The 12,825-nt window shown below is 39.1% G+C and overlaps 1 protein-coding gene across 2 annotated transcripts in view; it reads right to left on the minus strand.

The window, feature by feature from the left end:
• RPA1 (replication protein A1) overlaps positions 1 to 12,825 on the minus strand; it is a 53,853-nt gene that overhangs the window by 22,184 nt on the left and 18,844 nt on the right. For both annotated transcript variants that reach the window (XM_060135038.1, XM_060135037.1), the window contains one exon: positions 7,160 to 7,248. In XM_060135038.1, coding sequence (XP_059991021.1) covers positions 7,160 to 7,248 — 89 coding nt within the window. The remainder of the gene's footprint in view (positions 1 to 7,159; positions 7,249 to 12,825) is intronic.

A 12,825-nucleotide genomic window follows, 5' to 3' on the forward strand; every position in this document is an offset into this window, starting at 1 on the left:
CAGAGTAACAAAAAACTCAATTTCTACCAACAATTACTTTCTTAACAACCACCACGAAGAATTTAAGGACGAGTCAATCCAATAATTACAATTTCTTATTGGCAGAAAATGGACAGAGTTAGGCTGAAAAAAATTCCAGCTAGTATCTTTCAATAATGAGTGATACTAATAACTAAGCAACAAGTTAAGAAATTTAAGTCTAAGTATACTACTGTGGTTAGAAATAGTGTACGTTCATAGAACTAATATACATACTGATTAAAAAATATATAATGGTAAATATGGGAGATTTAAAGCCATCCAACCCAATACTGTATGAAAAATGAACTGTGTTTGAAATTTTACTTCTCACATTTTGAAAATTCTGTAAGTATCTTTACTTAATGTGGTACTAGTACCATGAGACAATTTCAATGCACATTTTGGAATTCCTCTGCCTATTTCTGGGCTGGGTCTAGTGAGTCAGGTCATCTGATACGTCACAGGTCTGGGTTAGGTGCTAGGAGGATACAAATCTAACTTTAGTTCTCTATCCACTAATAACAGTCCCCTTGCTTTCCAATAGACAATTAGAAACCATTTCTGTCAAATACACCCATAAGGTAGTAGTCACTATGACAAAACTATTTTCATGATGGCCCAAGTAACAATGTTGTTATTGATCCGGTTACAATGAAATTCAATAGCAAATACTCCTTAACAGCAAAATTCTGTCTCAACCCTCTGCACTTTAACAGACCCTGAAGAAAGGGAAGAGCCAGAGGAACTGGGTATTGAGACAAAGGAGTGTTTTCCATAGTTGTATAGTTCTGACCTCAAGTGGTAAGCATCTTTTAACCCTTTCATCCCCATCTTTACCTCAAATACTTTTGCCCCTGAAAGGCAAAACGTCCAAAGCAACCATTCAATTAAATACAACATAAAAAATGTAAGAAATCTGGCCAAAGGTGCTAAGCTGGGCATAATCATCTCTCCCTCACCCCTACGGCATCCGAAGATTTCGTAGAGATGCTAAGTATCACTTTGTCTTGACTCTCCTTCCTAAAAGCTGAGAATAAGATAACCAATGTGCTCATTTTAACAAAGTTTTACTAATGCAAAACAATTGTGATGTTCCAATTTAATATTTTAGAATTCTACCTGAATAGGCTCCAGCTTTCCCTTTCCAATTTAAAACACCAAATTATTATGTTTGGTGTAGGTAAAAATTAAATCTAGAATGTTTCATTTCTGGAAGAAGCATGGTGATGACCTACTCCAAAACCTTCCCACTTCTTCTAAAAATCAGAGAGCAACAAGAAGAATGAATACCCGTCCCATAAACAAACATCCCACATACAGACTGCATCTTTAGTGAAACTAGGGGAAAAAGACAAATTCAAAGTATGTGAAAGTGAAGCCCAAAACACCACAAATCAAGACATCACAACTGTAAGAGAGAAGCAGCATGGATGATTTAAATACAAACAATGAAACTGCACAAGTACTAGAATAAAACATGGGTGAATACCTTTATAGCTCAGTGAGGAAGACCTTTCTAACTATGGCTCAAAACCCCAAAGTCATAAAAAAAAAGAATAACTGGAAAATTCAACTTCATAAAAACAAAAGTAAACTGCTGCATAGCAAAAAAAAACCATAAGCAAAGTCAGAAAGACGTTGTAATTCATATCAGAGACAAAAGACTAATTCCTCTATTTTTTCTTAAAGAACTCTCTTAAAAATTGAAAAGAAAAAGATACACAACCCACAAGAAAACTGGACAACACAACAGTTCACAGAGAATAAAAAGCCCTTAAATATTTAAAAGGATGCTAACCTTGCTCAGAATACAAATTAAACACTACATTGAGATGCGAGTTTTCATCTATCAGATTGGTAAAAAAAAAATCAAAAGATTAGCAACATACTCTGTTGGCATAGCTGTGAAGAAACCAGTATTTTCACATACTGCTGGAATGCAAAATGATACTATCCTATGGAGGGAACCCAAGCATATATACCTACCACAAAGGCATTTATCCATTGATCCAACAATCTCACCTCTGGCAATCAAATCCCCTCTGACCATGTACCTGCATATGTATAAAGTTATCTGCTGCAGCACTGTTTTAATGGCCAGAGTATGGAAACACCCAAGTGCCCATCAATAAAGGGCTGCTTAAACTATGGAATAGTCACACAACAGAACACTCTATACTGTTAAAAAAATAAATAAAAATAAGGAAGATCTCTAAGTATATTTATGAAAATATCTCTAGGCCAAAATTTTTAAAAAACACAACAGGATAAAAAAAAGAGACAGGATAGTGTACATAGTATCCTGCCTTTGGTGTAAGCAAAGTGGATTATGAATGAAAATATATAATTTATGTATTTGGTTATATTTTCATTAAGAAACACCTGAAGGGGGAATCCCCTGGTGGTCCAGTGGTTAGGACTCCAGGCTTCCACTGTAGGGGGCCCAGGTTCAATCCCTGGTCGGGGAACTAAGATCCTGCAGCTGCATGGCATGGCCACAAAACAAACAAACAAACAAAACAAAAAACCACCTGAAGGGACTTTCCCGGTGGCACAGTGGTTAAGAAACCATCTGCCAATTCAGGGGACATGGGTTCGAGCCCTGGTCTGGGAAGATCCCATATGCCATGGAGCAACTAAGCCCATGCGCCACAACTACTGAGCCTGCACTCTAGAGCCCACAAGCCACAACTACTGAGCCCGTGTGTCACAAGTACTGAAGCCTACGTGCCTAGAGCTTGTGCTCCGCAACAAGAGAAGCCACTGCAATGAGAAGCCCGCGTACCGCAACAAAGAGTAGCCCCTGCTCGCCACAACTAGAGAAAGCCTGCACAAAGCAATGAAGACCCAACACAGCCAAAAGTAAAAAAATAAATAAATTTTAAAAAAAGATGTGGTCTATATATACAATGGAAAGCAAAAGCTTCATTCTTTGAAAAGGTCCATAAAATTGATAAACCCCTAGTCAGACTTATCAGGAAAAAAAAAGACACAAATCACCAATATCAGGTCTAAAAGAGGCGACATCACCACAGTTTCTACAGACACTGAAAGGATAATAAGGGACTATATTTATTTTATCCAATCTAATAGTTTCTGCCTTTTAATTGGAACATTTATTCTATTTACTTTGATATAGACCAATAAATTCAACAACTTAAATAACGTGGTCAGATTTCTTGCAACACACAATCAATGTGAATGACTATGTATCTGTTACAGAAACTGCATTTGTAGTTTAAAGCCGTTCCATAAAAACATATATATGTATCAGTGCCAGATGGTTTCACTGGTAAACTCTACGGAATATTTAAGGAAGAATTAATACCAATTCCACATAAACTCTTGCATAAAATTTAAGAGGGAACACTTTCTAACTCATTCTCTGAGGCCAGGATTACTATGATACCAAAATTAGACAAGGTATGACAAAATTACAGACCAATACCCCTCATAATATAGATGTAAAAATTCTAAACAGGGCTTCCCTGGTGGCGCAGTGGTTGGGAGTTTGCCTGCTAATGCAGGGGACATGGATTTGAGCCCTGGTCTGGGAGGATCCCACATGCCGCGGAGCAACTGGGCCCGTGAGCCACAACTACGGAGCCTGCACATCTGGAGCCTGTGCTCCGTAACAAGAGAGGCCGCGATAGTGAGAGGCCCGCGCACCGCGATGAAGAGTGGTCCCCGCTTGCCACAACTAGAGAAAGTCCTTGCACAGAAACGAAGACCCAACACAGCAAAAATAAATTAATTAATTAATAAACTCCTACCCACAACGTCTTCTTTAAAAAAAAAAAAAAAATCTAAACAAAATCACATCAAGTGGATTTGCTTGATTTAGCAAATCAAATCCAACAATACATAAAAAGTAGAAAGAGATCATGACATAATACGTACCCCAGAAATCATAGATTGGTTTAGCATTCAAAAATTAATGAATGTAATTAACCAATGAAAAAAGAAAAACGATATGATCATCAACAGACACAGAAAAAAATTTGACAAAATTCACCTTTTATTCCTGATAAAAACTCTCAGCAACCGAGGAATAGAAGTAAAGTTCCTCATAGTGATAAAAAGAATCTATGAAAAACCTACAGCTAACATAATAGAATACTTAAAGGTGATAATACTTAAAGGAACAAGACGTAATAGTTAAAGGAACAAGACAAAAATGACCAGTAAGGGTTAATATTTTTTCTTATGTATTGGCCATTTGTTTTCCTTCTACTGTGAAGTGTTTCTTCTCATCCAATGCCTGCTTTCCTACTGGAGAATTTTTCCTTGAAAAAAATAATATCAATAATAATAATAAATATTAAAAATTTTTCCCTTGTAAAAAATTTAGTAAATATTAAAGACTAACACTTTGTCAGACTTATCTTTTGTAACTATTTTATCCTAGTTTATGTTTGCACACCTTTCTATTTCTAACATGCAAAATTTTAAATTTTAATGTAATCAAATATTGTGAATTATTCCAATCCACTTATAGAGCCCCATTCTCTTTTATTTCTTTAAAATATTTATTTTATTTTTATTTATTTATTTTGGCTGTGCCAGGTCTTAGTTGCGGCATGCAGGATCTTCATTGCGGCATGTGGACTCCTTAGTTGCAGCATGGGGATGCCTTAGTTGCGGCATGCATGTGAGATCTAGTTCCCCGACCAGGGATCGAACCTGGGCCCCCGGCATTGGGAGCGCAGAGTCTTACCAGCTGCACCACCAGTGAAGCCCCCCATTCTCTTTATTTATTTTTTTAAAATTATTTTTGGCTGCATTGGGTCTTCATTGCTGTGTGCGGGCTTCTCATTGCTGTGGCTTCTCTTGTTGCGGAGCACGGGCTCTAGGCGCGTGGGCTTCAGTAGTTGTGGCTCATGGGCTCTAGAGTGCAGGCTCAGTAGTTGTGGAGCACGGGCTTAGTTGCTCCACGGCATGTGGGATGTTGCTGGACCAGGGATCGAACCCGTGTTCCCTGAATTGGCAGGTGGATTCTTAACCACTGCCCCACCAGGGAGGTCCCTAGTTTTATTTTTAATGGTTTCATTTTTTAACTTTTTAAACAAATCTGGAATTTATCTTGGTGAACAATGAGGCTCTAATTTTTTTTTTTTGGCCGTGCCGCACAGCTTGTGGGATCCTAGTTCCCAGACCAGAGATTGAACCCGGGCCCTCAGCAGTGAGCGCATGGAGCCCTAACCACTGGACCACCAGGTAATTCCCTCTAATTTTATGTTTATTTGACTTGATGGAGGGGCAGACAAGCCTTCTCGAGTCAGTGATTTGATGATTCTTTGACTTTTTTTCTAAACTATTATTGTCTCTCTTGTTTAAAGTAATTAAATTTTTCTGATTTCATTGGGCTTTCCTATATATTTTCACAAGAAAATACAAGTTATTATCAAGAGATAATCACTGTTGAAAGGATTCTGGAAAGACAGCAGAGTAGGAAGCACCAGGAATCTCTCTCTCAACCTAGACTACAACTGCCCTGGCAGAATTCGTCTGTTGTAACTACTTTGAATTCAGAAGTCTATAGAAGGCTTGCAACTTCAAAGGAAGGCTTGGTTGGTGAATTTCCACCAATACCAGCCCTTAGCACAGTAACAGCTACCCATTCCCCACCCCTCAGCCATGTGGCACACAGCAGTGGACCTGTTCCTGGAGCAGCCTGCACACAGTTTCTGGAACTGAGGTGGGCAGAAAGGACCCTGTCCTCCATATACTGGGGATCTGTGCTGTGAATGCTGCTTCTGATCACAGAGGTGCGAAGAGACAGTGACCACTGCGGTTGCTTCCTCCAGTGTTGCAAGCCCTAAGCCCTCTGATGCAGTGCCTTCCAGGGATTTAAAGGGCTGGCACTCTTTCTTCCCATTTCATTTTTCTCTTCTTCCCCTTTTGGGAGACCGACATTAAAGACTAAGATATTCAAAATAACTGCTAGAGGGGCTGGAGGTCGAACTAATCACCAATGATTCAATCAATCATGCCCAAGTAAGGAAGCCTCCATAAAAACCCCAAAGGGCAGGATTTGGGGAGCCTCTGTTGGTGAACACATGAAGGTCCAAGGCAGATGGCACACCCTGAGGGCATGGAAGCTCTGCACCCCTTTCCCCATACCTCGCCTTATGCCTGCCCTTCTACCTCACTGTTCCTGAGTTATAGCCTTTGTAATAAACCGGTAATCTAGTAAGTAAATTGTTTCTCTGAGTTCTGTGAGCCACTCTAGCAAATCACTCTAATTGAACCTGAGGAGGGAGTTGTAGGAAGCTACAATTTACAGCTAGCTGGTCAGAAGCACAGATAACAACCTGGACTTACTTTTTTATTTTTTTTTAATTTTATTTATTTATTTTTGGCTGCATTGGGTCTTTGTTGCTGCACGCGGGCTTTCTCTAGCTGCGGCGCACAGGGGCTACTCTTCGCTGCGGTGCACGGGCTTCTCATTGTGGTGGCTTCTCTTGTTGTGGAGCACGGGCTCTAGAGACGCAGACTTCAGTAGTTGCGGAGTGTGGGCTCAGTAGTTGTGGCTTGTGGGCTCTAGAGCACAGGCTCAGCAGTTGTGGCGCACGGGCTTAGTTGCACCGCGGCATGTGGGATCTTCCCGGACCAGGGCTCGAACCTGTGTCCCCTGCATTGACAGGTGGATTCTTAACTACTGCGCCACCAGGGAAGTCCCAGCCTGGACTCTGGACTGAAGGGGAGCGGGTGTGAGGGGTGGAGGCAGTCCAGTGGAACTGAGCCCTTACCCTGTGAAATCTGAGGCTAACTCCAGGTAGCTAGTGTCAGAACTAAATTGAATTGTAGGAGACCCAGCTGGTGTCCACAGAGAACTGGAGAATTGCTTATCAGGGGGAAGAAAAAAACCCCCATATATCTGGTCACAGAAGAGCCAGAAGTATGTATGACTGTTGTGTGTAGAGAAAAACAGAGGAGAGGTTTTCCTTTACAGAGTCCTACCATCATTTCTTCAGTATTGAAAAAAAAGAAAAACAATGAAAGAATAACCTGGTCACTAGACTCCCAAATCACTAGTTTTAGTAAGAGTAACAAATCAAACTATATCAAAAGGAAGAATTCCAAATCTATGAAGAGGTATTCAACCGAGTGCTACAACCTGTAAAAAACATTTTACCTTCATTATAGGGCACTGGATTGCCAATCTTTAATCCAACTTCTTCACCTGATTTCAAAACTTCTAACTCCATCAAAATAATCACTCTCCTACAAAGGCAAACAAATAGAAACATGTTAGAAAAAATAAACTCAGAAGCCCTTCAAACGACAAGCTACTTAAAAAGCTTCCCCCAATAATCACTGTGATAAAACTATTTCCCTTTGTCAATTGTTTTTCATTACTGAATAACTTGAGAAACATATGATATCAATTCCTACATAAACATTTCCCTTAATCTCTCATTGTATCATTATCAAGGGCTTTTATGATTGCAGGGTTTTCATTTCCCAGCTAGTTCCTTAATTAAAATGCAGTGTCCTTACTACATACTGTATCTTCAAGGAGCAAATGATGTGGTAAGAATTTAGATTACTAAACCCAAGAATATGTGGCACAAGAGATGATCTGTTTTCAGAAACATATACTTTGCTGAACAATTACCTTTTCCCAGTGAAAACCATGACTACAGATATTTTTTAATTGTGATTACTATTAACTAAGAACTTCTAATTCTTTGTCCATCTTTAATTCTGATTAAAATCTTTCAATAACTTCTCAAGGACCTTTGGCCAAAAGTTAAAAGCCTTTTCACACAGCCTACAAGGCTCTGTAAGGTCTGGCCTCGCACTAACCTCTCCAGCTCATCTCGCGCCGTTTCCCCGTGGTGCTCTGCTCTCCACCATCTGTTTCCTTCCAGCTCTTGGTGTACATTCCGCTCTCTCCTGCCACAAGGCCTCTGTACACGCCGCTTTCTGATTGTGATGGTCTCTCATTCTGCCTCATCTAATATTCAGACGCTTCCTTAATCTTTGGTTTAGATCAGTTTTCTGTTACACTCCTTTCTACAGCCATCACTTCTTTCCTTCAGGTCACTTCTCTCAGGTTTAATTAATATATATTGGCATATAATTATTAATATTTGGGTTAATTATGGTCATTATTTGATTATTTACTCACATATGATATATTTTAGTTGTATATTCATTATTCATTATCTATTTCTCTTACTAAACTGCACTTTCAGTAATGGCAGGTATCCTCCAGCGTCTACTGTAGCAACTGGTCCACAGTCGTTGCTCAATACGTGCTTGAACAAGAATGTCACAATCACGCTCGTATTTTAAAGAGGACTGCAATATGAAGGAATCTGAGGGGAACACAACTGGAGGCAGGGGGAACAACAGAAGGAAGAACTGACGGGGCCTGAATTAGCACAGTTGAGACGGACATTAAATATAGTAGATGGGAAATTCAATTCCCTGGTAGTCCAGTGGTTAGGACTCCATGCTTCCACTGGAGGGAGGACAGGTTTGATTCCTGGTCAGGGAACTAAGATCCTGCATGCCGCACAGTGCAGCCAAAAGGAAAAAAAAAAAGAGTAGATGGTCTGGAGCAATTATTTAAGCAATAATAGGCCCAACCTCATTGTGATGGAGTCTTTAAATGGTCTGACTGCTGTAGTTTGGATTTTCACATGCAATTGATCCATTTGTGCTACCTTTATCAAGTTTTCGTAACAAGGTTATATCACTTCAATAAAATAAGCTTGAAACTATCTGCTTCTGAATATTACATACAGATTCACTATAAAAACTCTCATAGATATTTAGTGGTATTTTAACTACCTTCCAAAAGTATCCAAATTTTGGATAACATAGAAAAATGGAAGGCTTATTATCATTTAGCATTACCTTAATACCAAAACCTAAGAAAAAACCCACTAAAAAAACCCACTAATTTTATTTTGTAATATACATACGTCCTAACTGAAATATCAGCAAGAAGAATCCAGCGGCATATCAGAAGAATACACCAATATCAACTTACAGAAAACACAGATGACAAGGACACATTACAACTTTATAAAGATACAACCAGCAAAATCCAGACTATGGGAAACCGTGCATGAGGATGAAGTACAAATGACCTGGTTTCTTCAACAAACAAACACTAAGGGAGGAAAAAAGATATGCAGGAGGAACCTAGATTCATAGAGACTTAAAAGAACTATCAACCTACTGCAGTGAGAACTTTACTTTGGATTCTGATACAGACAAATTAATTACACACACACACAAATAGTTGGAAACTGAACAGTGACAGAATATTTAATATTTTAGGTGTAAAAATGGAATTTTTAAAAAAGAATTACTACCTTTTAAAGATATATACTAAAATATTTGTGGAGGAAATATATCCGAGATTTGCTTCAAAATCATACAGGAGGGTAGATGTGGAAGGCATTTAGATAAAACAAGATTGGATATCAAGTGGTAATCTGAAGATGGTTAACAGGATATATAGGGATTCACATACCATAATCTTGAATGGACTTAGTATCAAATACTATGTAAATTTACTGCAGTTCTTTGTATTCCGACAGGACTTTTGTTTTTTTTTTTTTTGATACTTGAAAGAATATGGAAGAAGAATAATAAGTACGGAAGAATAAATATAGAAAAATTACCAGGTGGGCTTCCCTGGTGGTGCAGTGGTTAAGAATCTGCCTGCCAATCAATGCAGGGGACACACGTTCGTGCCCTGTTGTGGGACGATCCCACATGCCGCGGAGCAACTAAGCCCGTGCACCACAACTACTGAGCCCGCGTTCTAGAACCCGCGAGCCACAACTGCTTAGCCTGCATGCTGCAACTACCGTGCGCCTAGAGCCCGTGCTCCACAACAAGAGAAGCCACCACAATGAGAAACCTGAGCACCACAACTAAGAGTAGCCTCCACTCGCCGCAACTAGAGAAAGCCTGCGCACAGCAACAAAGACCCAACACAGCCAAAAATAAACTAAAAAAAGAAAAAAAAAAGAAAGAAAAACTACGAAGAAAATTTGGGGGGAGAAAAAAGTAAAGGAAGACATCATCTGTAAGTTACTAAAATATTCTACAGATGATACTTTACCTGGAAACACTATGGCAGATGTAATTATCTGTGTTGATGAAGATGTGGAGAAACTGGAACCCTCATACATTGCTAGAGGGAATGTAAATTACTGTAGCCACTCTGGAAAATAGTCTGGCAGTTCCTCAAAAATTTAATCGTAAAGTTACCATTTGACACACAATTCTACTCCTAGATATATATAAAATAAACGGAAACATGTCCACACAAAAACTTGTACGCAAACGTCTACAGCATAATTCATAATAGCGAAAAGGTGGAAACAACCCTAACGTCCAAACAACTAGATAAACAAAATGTGACATATCTATACAATGGAATACTATTTGGCCATAAAAAGGAACGACGTACTGACATGTGGTACAACATGAACCTTGAAAATATCATGCTTAGTAAGAGGCCAGCCACAAGGGACCACATATTATATGACTTCATTTATAAGAAATGTCCAGAATAAGCAAATCCTATAGAGACAGAAAGCAGATTAGTGGTTGTCTAGGGCTGGGGAGGATAGGGAGTTTGGGGGTGATATCTAAAGGGTACAGGGTTTATTTGGAGGGCAATAAAATATTCTAAAATTAATTGTGGTAATGGCTGCACAACTCTGAATATAGCAAAAACTATTTTACACTTTAAATAGATGAACTGTATGGTATATGGACTATATCTCAAGATGTCACCAAAAAAAAAAAAAAGAAAGAAAACACAAACTCTGGCACTGACACAAGACTAGACAAGCAGATCAAAGGAAAAGATGGCAAACAGAACAGAGTCAGATAAATGGAATACTAGTCTCTCTTTACCTCTTTTTGTCACCAACCATCAACTCTCCACATAGCTATCAAAATAATCTCTTGGAAACTTTAAAAAACTTAAATCAAATTGTACCAATACTCCCCTGCTCGAAAGCCTATAGCTTCCCATCACACTTAGAATAAAATAAGCTCCTTACTTCCATGGAAGCTTGGAAGCTTCCACTTCCAAGCTCCTTAAGTCTTCCATGATATGGACTAACCATTTGGGAAAAATTAAGCTAAATTCCTCCTTCGTACCCTATATCAAAGTAAACCTCATATCAAATCACTACATTGTACACCGGAAACTAATACAATACTCTCAATCAACTATACTTCAATAAAAAACAAAAATCAAAACCTTAAATAACTTAAAATAATCCCACTGCTTTTAAAACTAAAAAAAAAAAACCTCAGATGAACCAAAATCTATTTTAAAAAATCCACAGAATGTCTGAAGAACTAAGAAGTATTTTTAAATAACCCAGTCAGGAAGCTTCCTAAGCAAAATACAAAATTCAGAAGCCATAAAGAAAAAAATGGACAAAATTGACTAAACTTTTAAAAAATTCTTTAATTCCACATCACAAGACACCATAAACAGTCTATAAAGGTAGACTACAAGGTCTAATAAAGAATTAGCGAACAAAGAATTGATCTCCCTGATTTACAAAGCGCATCCTCCACATCTCCCTGAACACACACACGCAAAGGACAAAGTATATCATCAAAAGCTCTTCAGAGAAGAAGTAGGAAGAGTAAGTATATGAAAAGACACTTGACCTCACTAACAGGGGAATTTATTATTTTATATATCTATTGTTTTCCTTTTATAATACAGAAATTTAAGTTAAAATAATGATGACTGGCAACTATTTTTTTAAAATCAGTAATATCTGCTATGTTGACAAGGTTAAGGGGAAACAAGTATTTTTCCCCCTAAAAACAGGTTTATTGAACACATACCATAAAATTTATCCTTTAAAAGTATAATTCAGTGGTTTTTAGTATATTTACAGAATTGTGCAAGCATCACCACTACCTGACTTCAGAACATTTCTACCGCCCCAAAAAAGAAACCCTGTGCTCCACGGCGGTCACTCTCCATTCCCCCACCACTGGAAACCACGAATCTCATTTCTGTCTGTGTATTTGCCTATTCAGAAACAGGTACTCTTACACAAGGCTCATGAGTATGTTAATTGGTATACTTTCTACAACAGACGTCCTTTGATCCCCACAACTCCTAAGAAATAACAGCATGAGCATGTAAAGATATATGTACAAGGATGACTGCTAAAGCCCTGTTGGGAATAAACCTAAATGACCATCAAACCTAACTGACCAGGGCTTCCCTGGTGGCGCAGTGGGACATGGGTTCGAGCCCTGGTCTGGGAAGATCCCACATGCCACGGAGCAACTAGGCCCGTGAGCCACAACTACTGAGCCTATGTGTCTGGAGCTTGTGCTCCACAACAAGAGAGGCCGCGACAGTGAGAGGCCCGCGCACCGTGATGAAGAGTGGCCCCCGCTCGCCGCAACTAGAGAAAGCCCACGCACAGAATCAAAGACCCAACACAGCCAAAATAAATAAATAAATAAAATAAATTTAAAAAAACCTAACTGACCATCAAGGTAAGGAATAAACCTGGTCGTACACACACAGGTTCTCAGCAGAGGCAGGAAGGAACACACGGCATGTAGCCATGCTCAGGCGGTGAAATAAGGCAAAGCTCACAGGAGTGGAACTCCACCCTAGACTGCAGTGAATGGAGCTCGAGGTTTAGTATTCAACCACAGCAAAGCTCTCCACCCTCCCCTATACCATGCCCTAGAGGAGAGAAAAGTGGCTAGAAAGCACCACTCAAGCACTCCAAGGTAGCCTGAAGTGGAAGATAACAGGTCCCAAGTGGGAAG

This window comes from Lagenorhynchus albirostris, chromosome 20 (genome assembly GCF_949774975.1).
Source record: "Lagenorhynchus albirostris chromosome 20, mLagAlb1.1, whole genome shotgun sequence".
Taxonomy (NCBI): Eukaryota; Metazoa; Chordata; class Mammalia; order Artiodactyla; family Delphinidae; genus Lagenorhynchus; species Lagenorhynchus albirostris.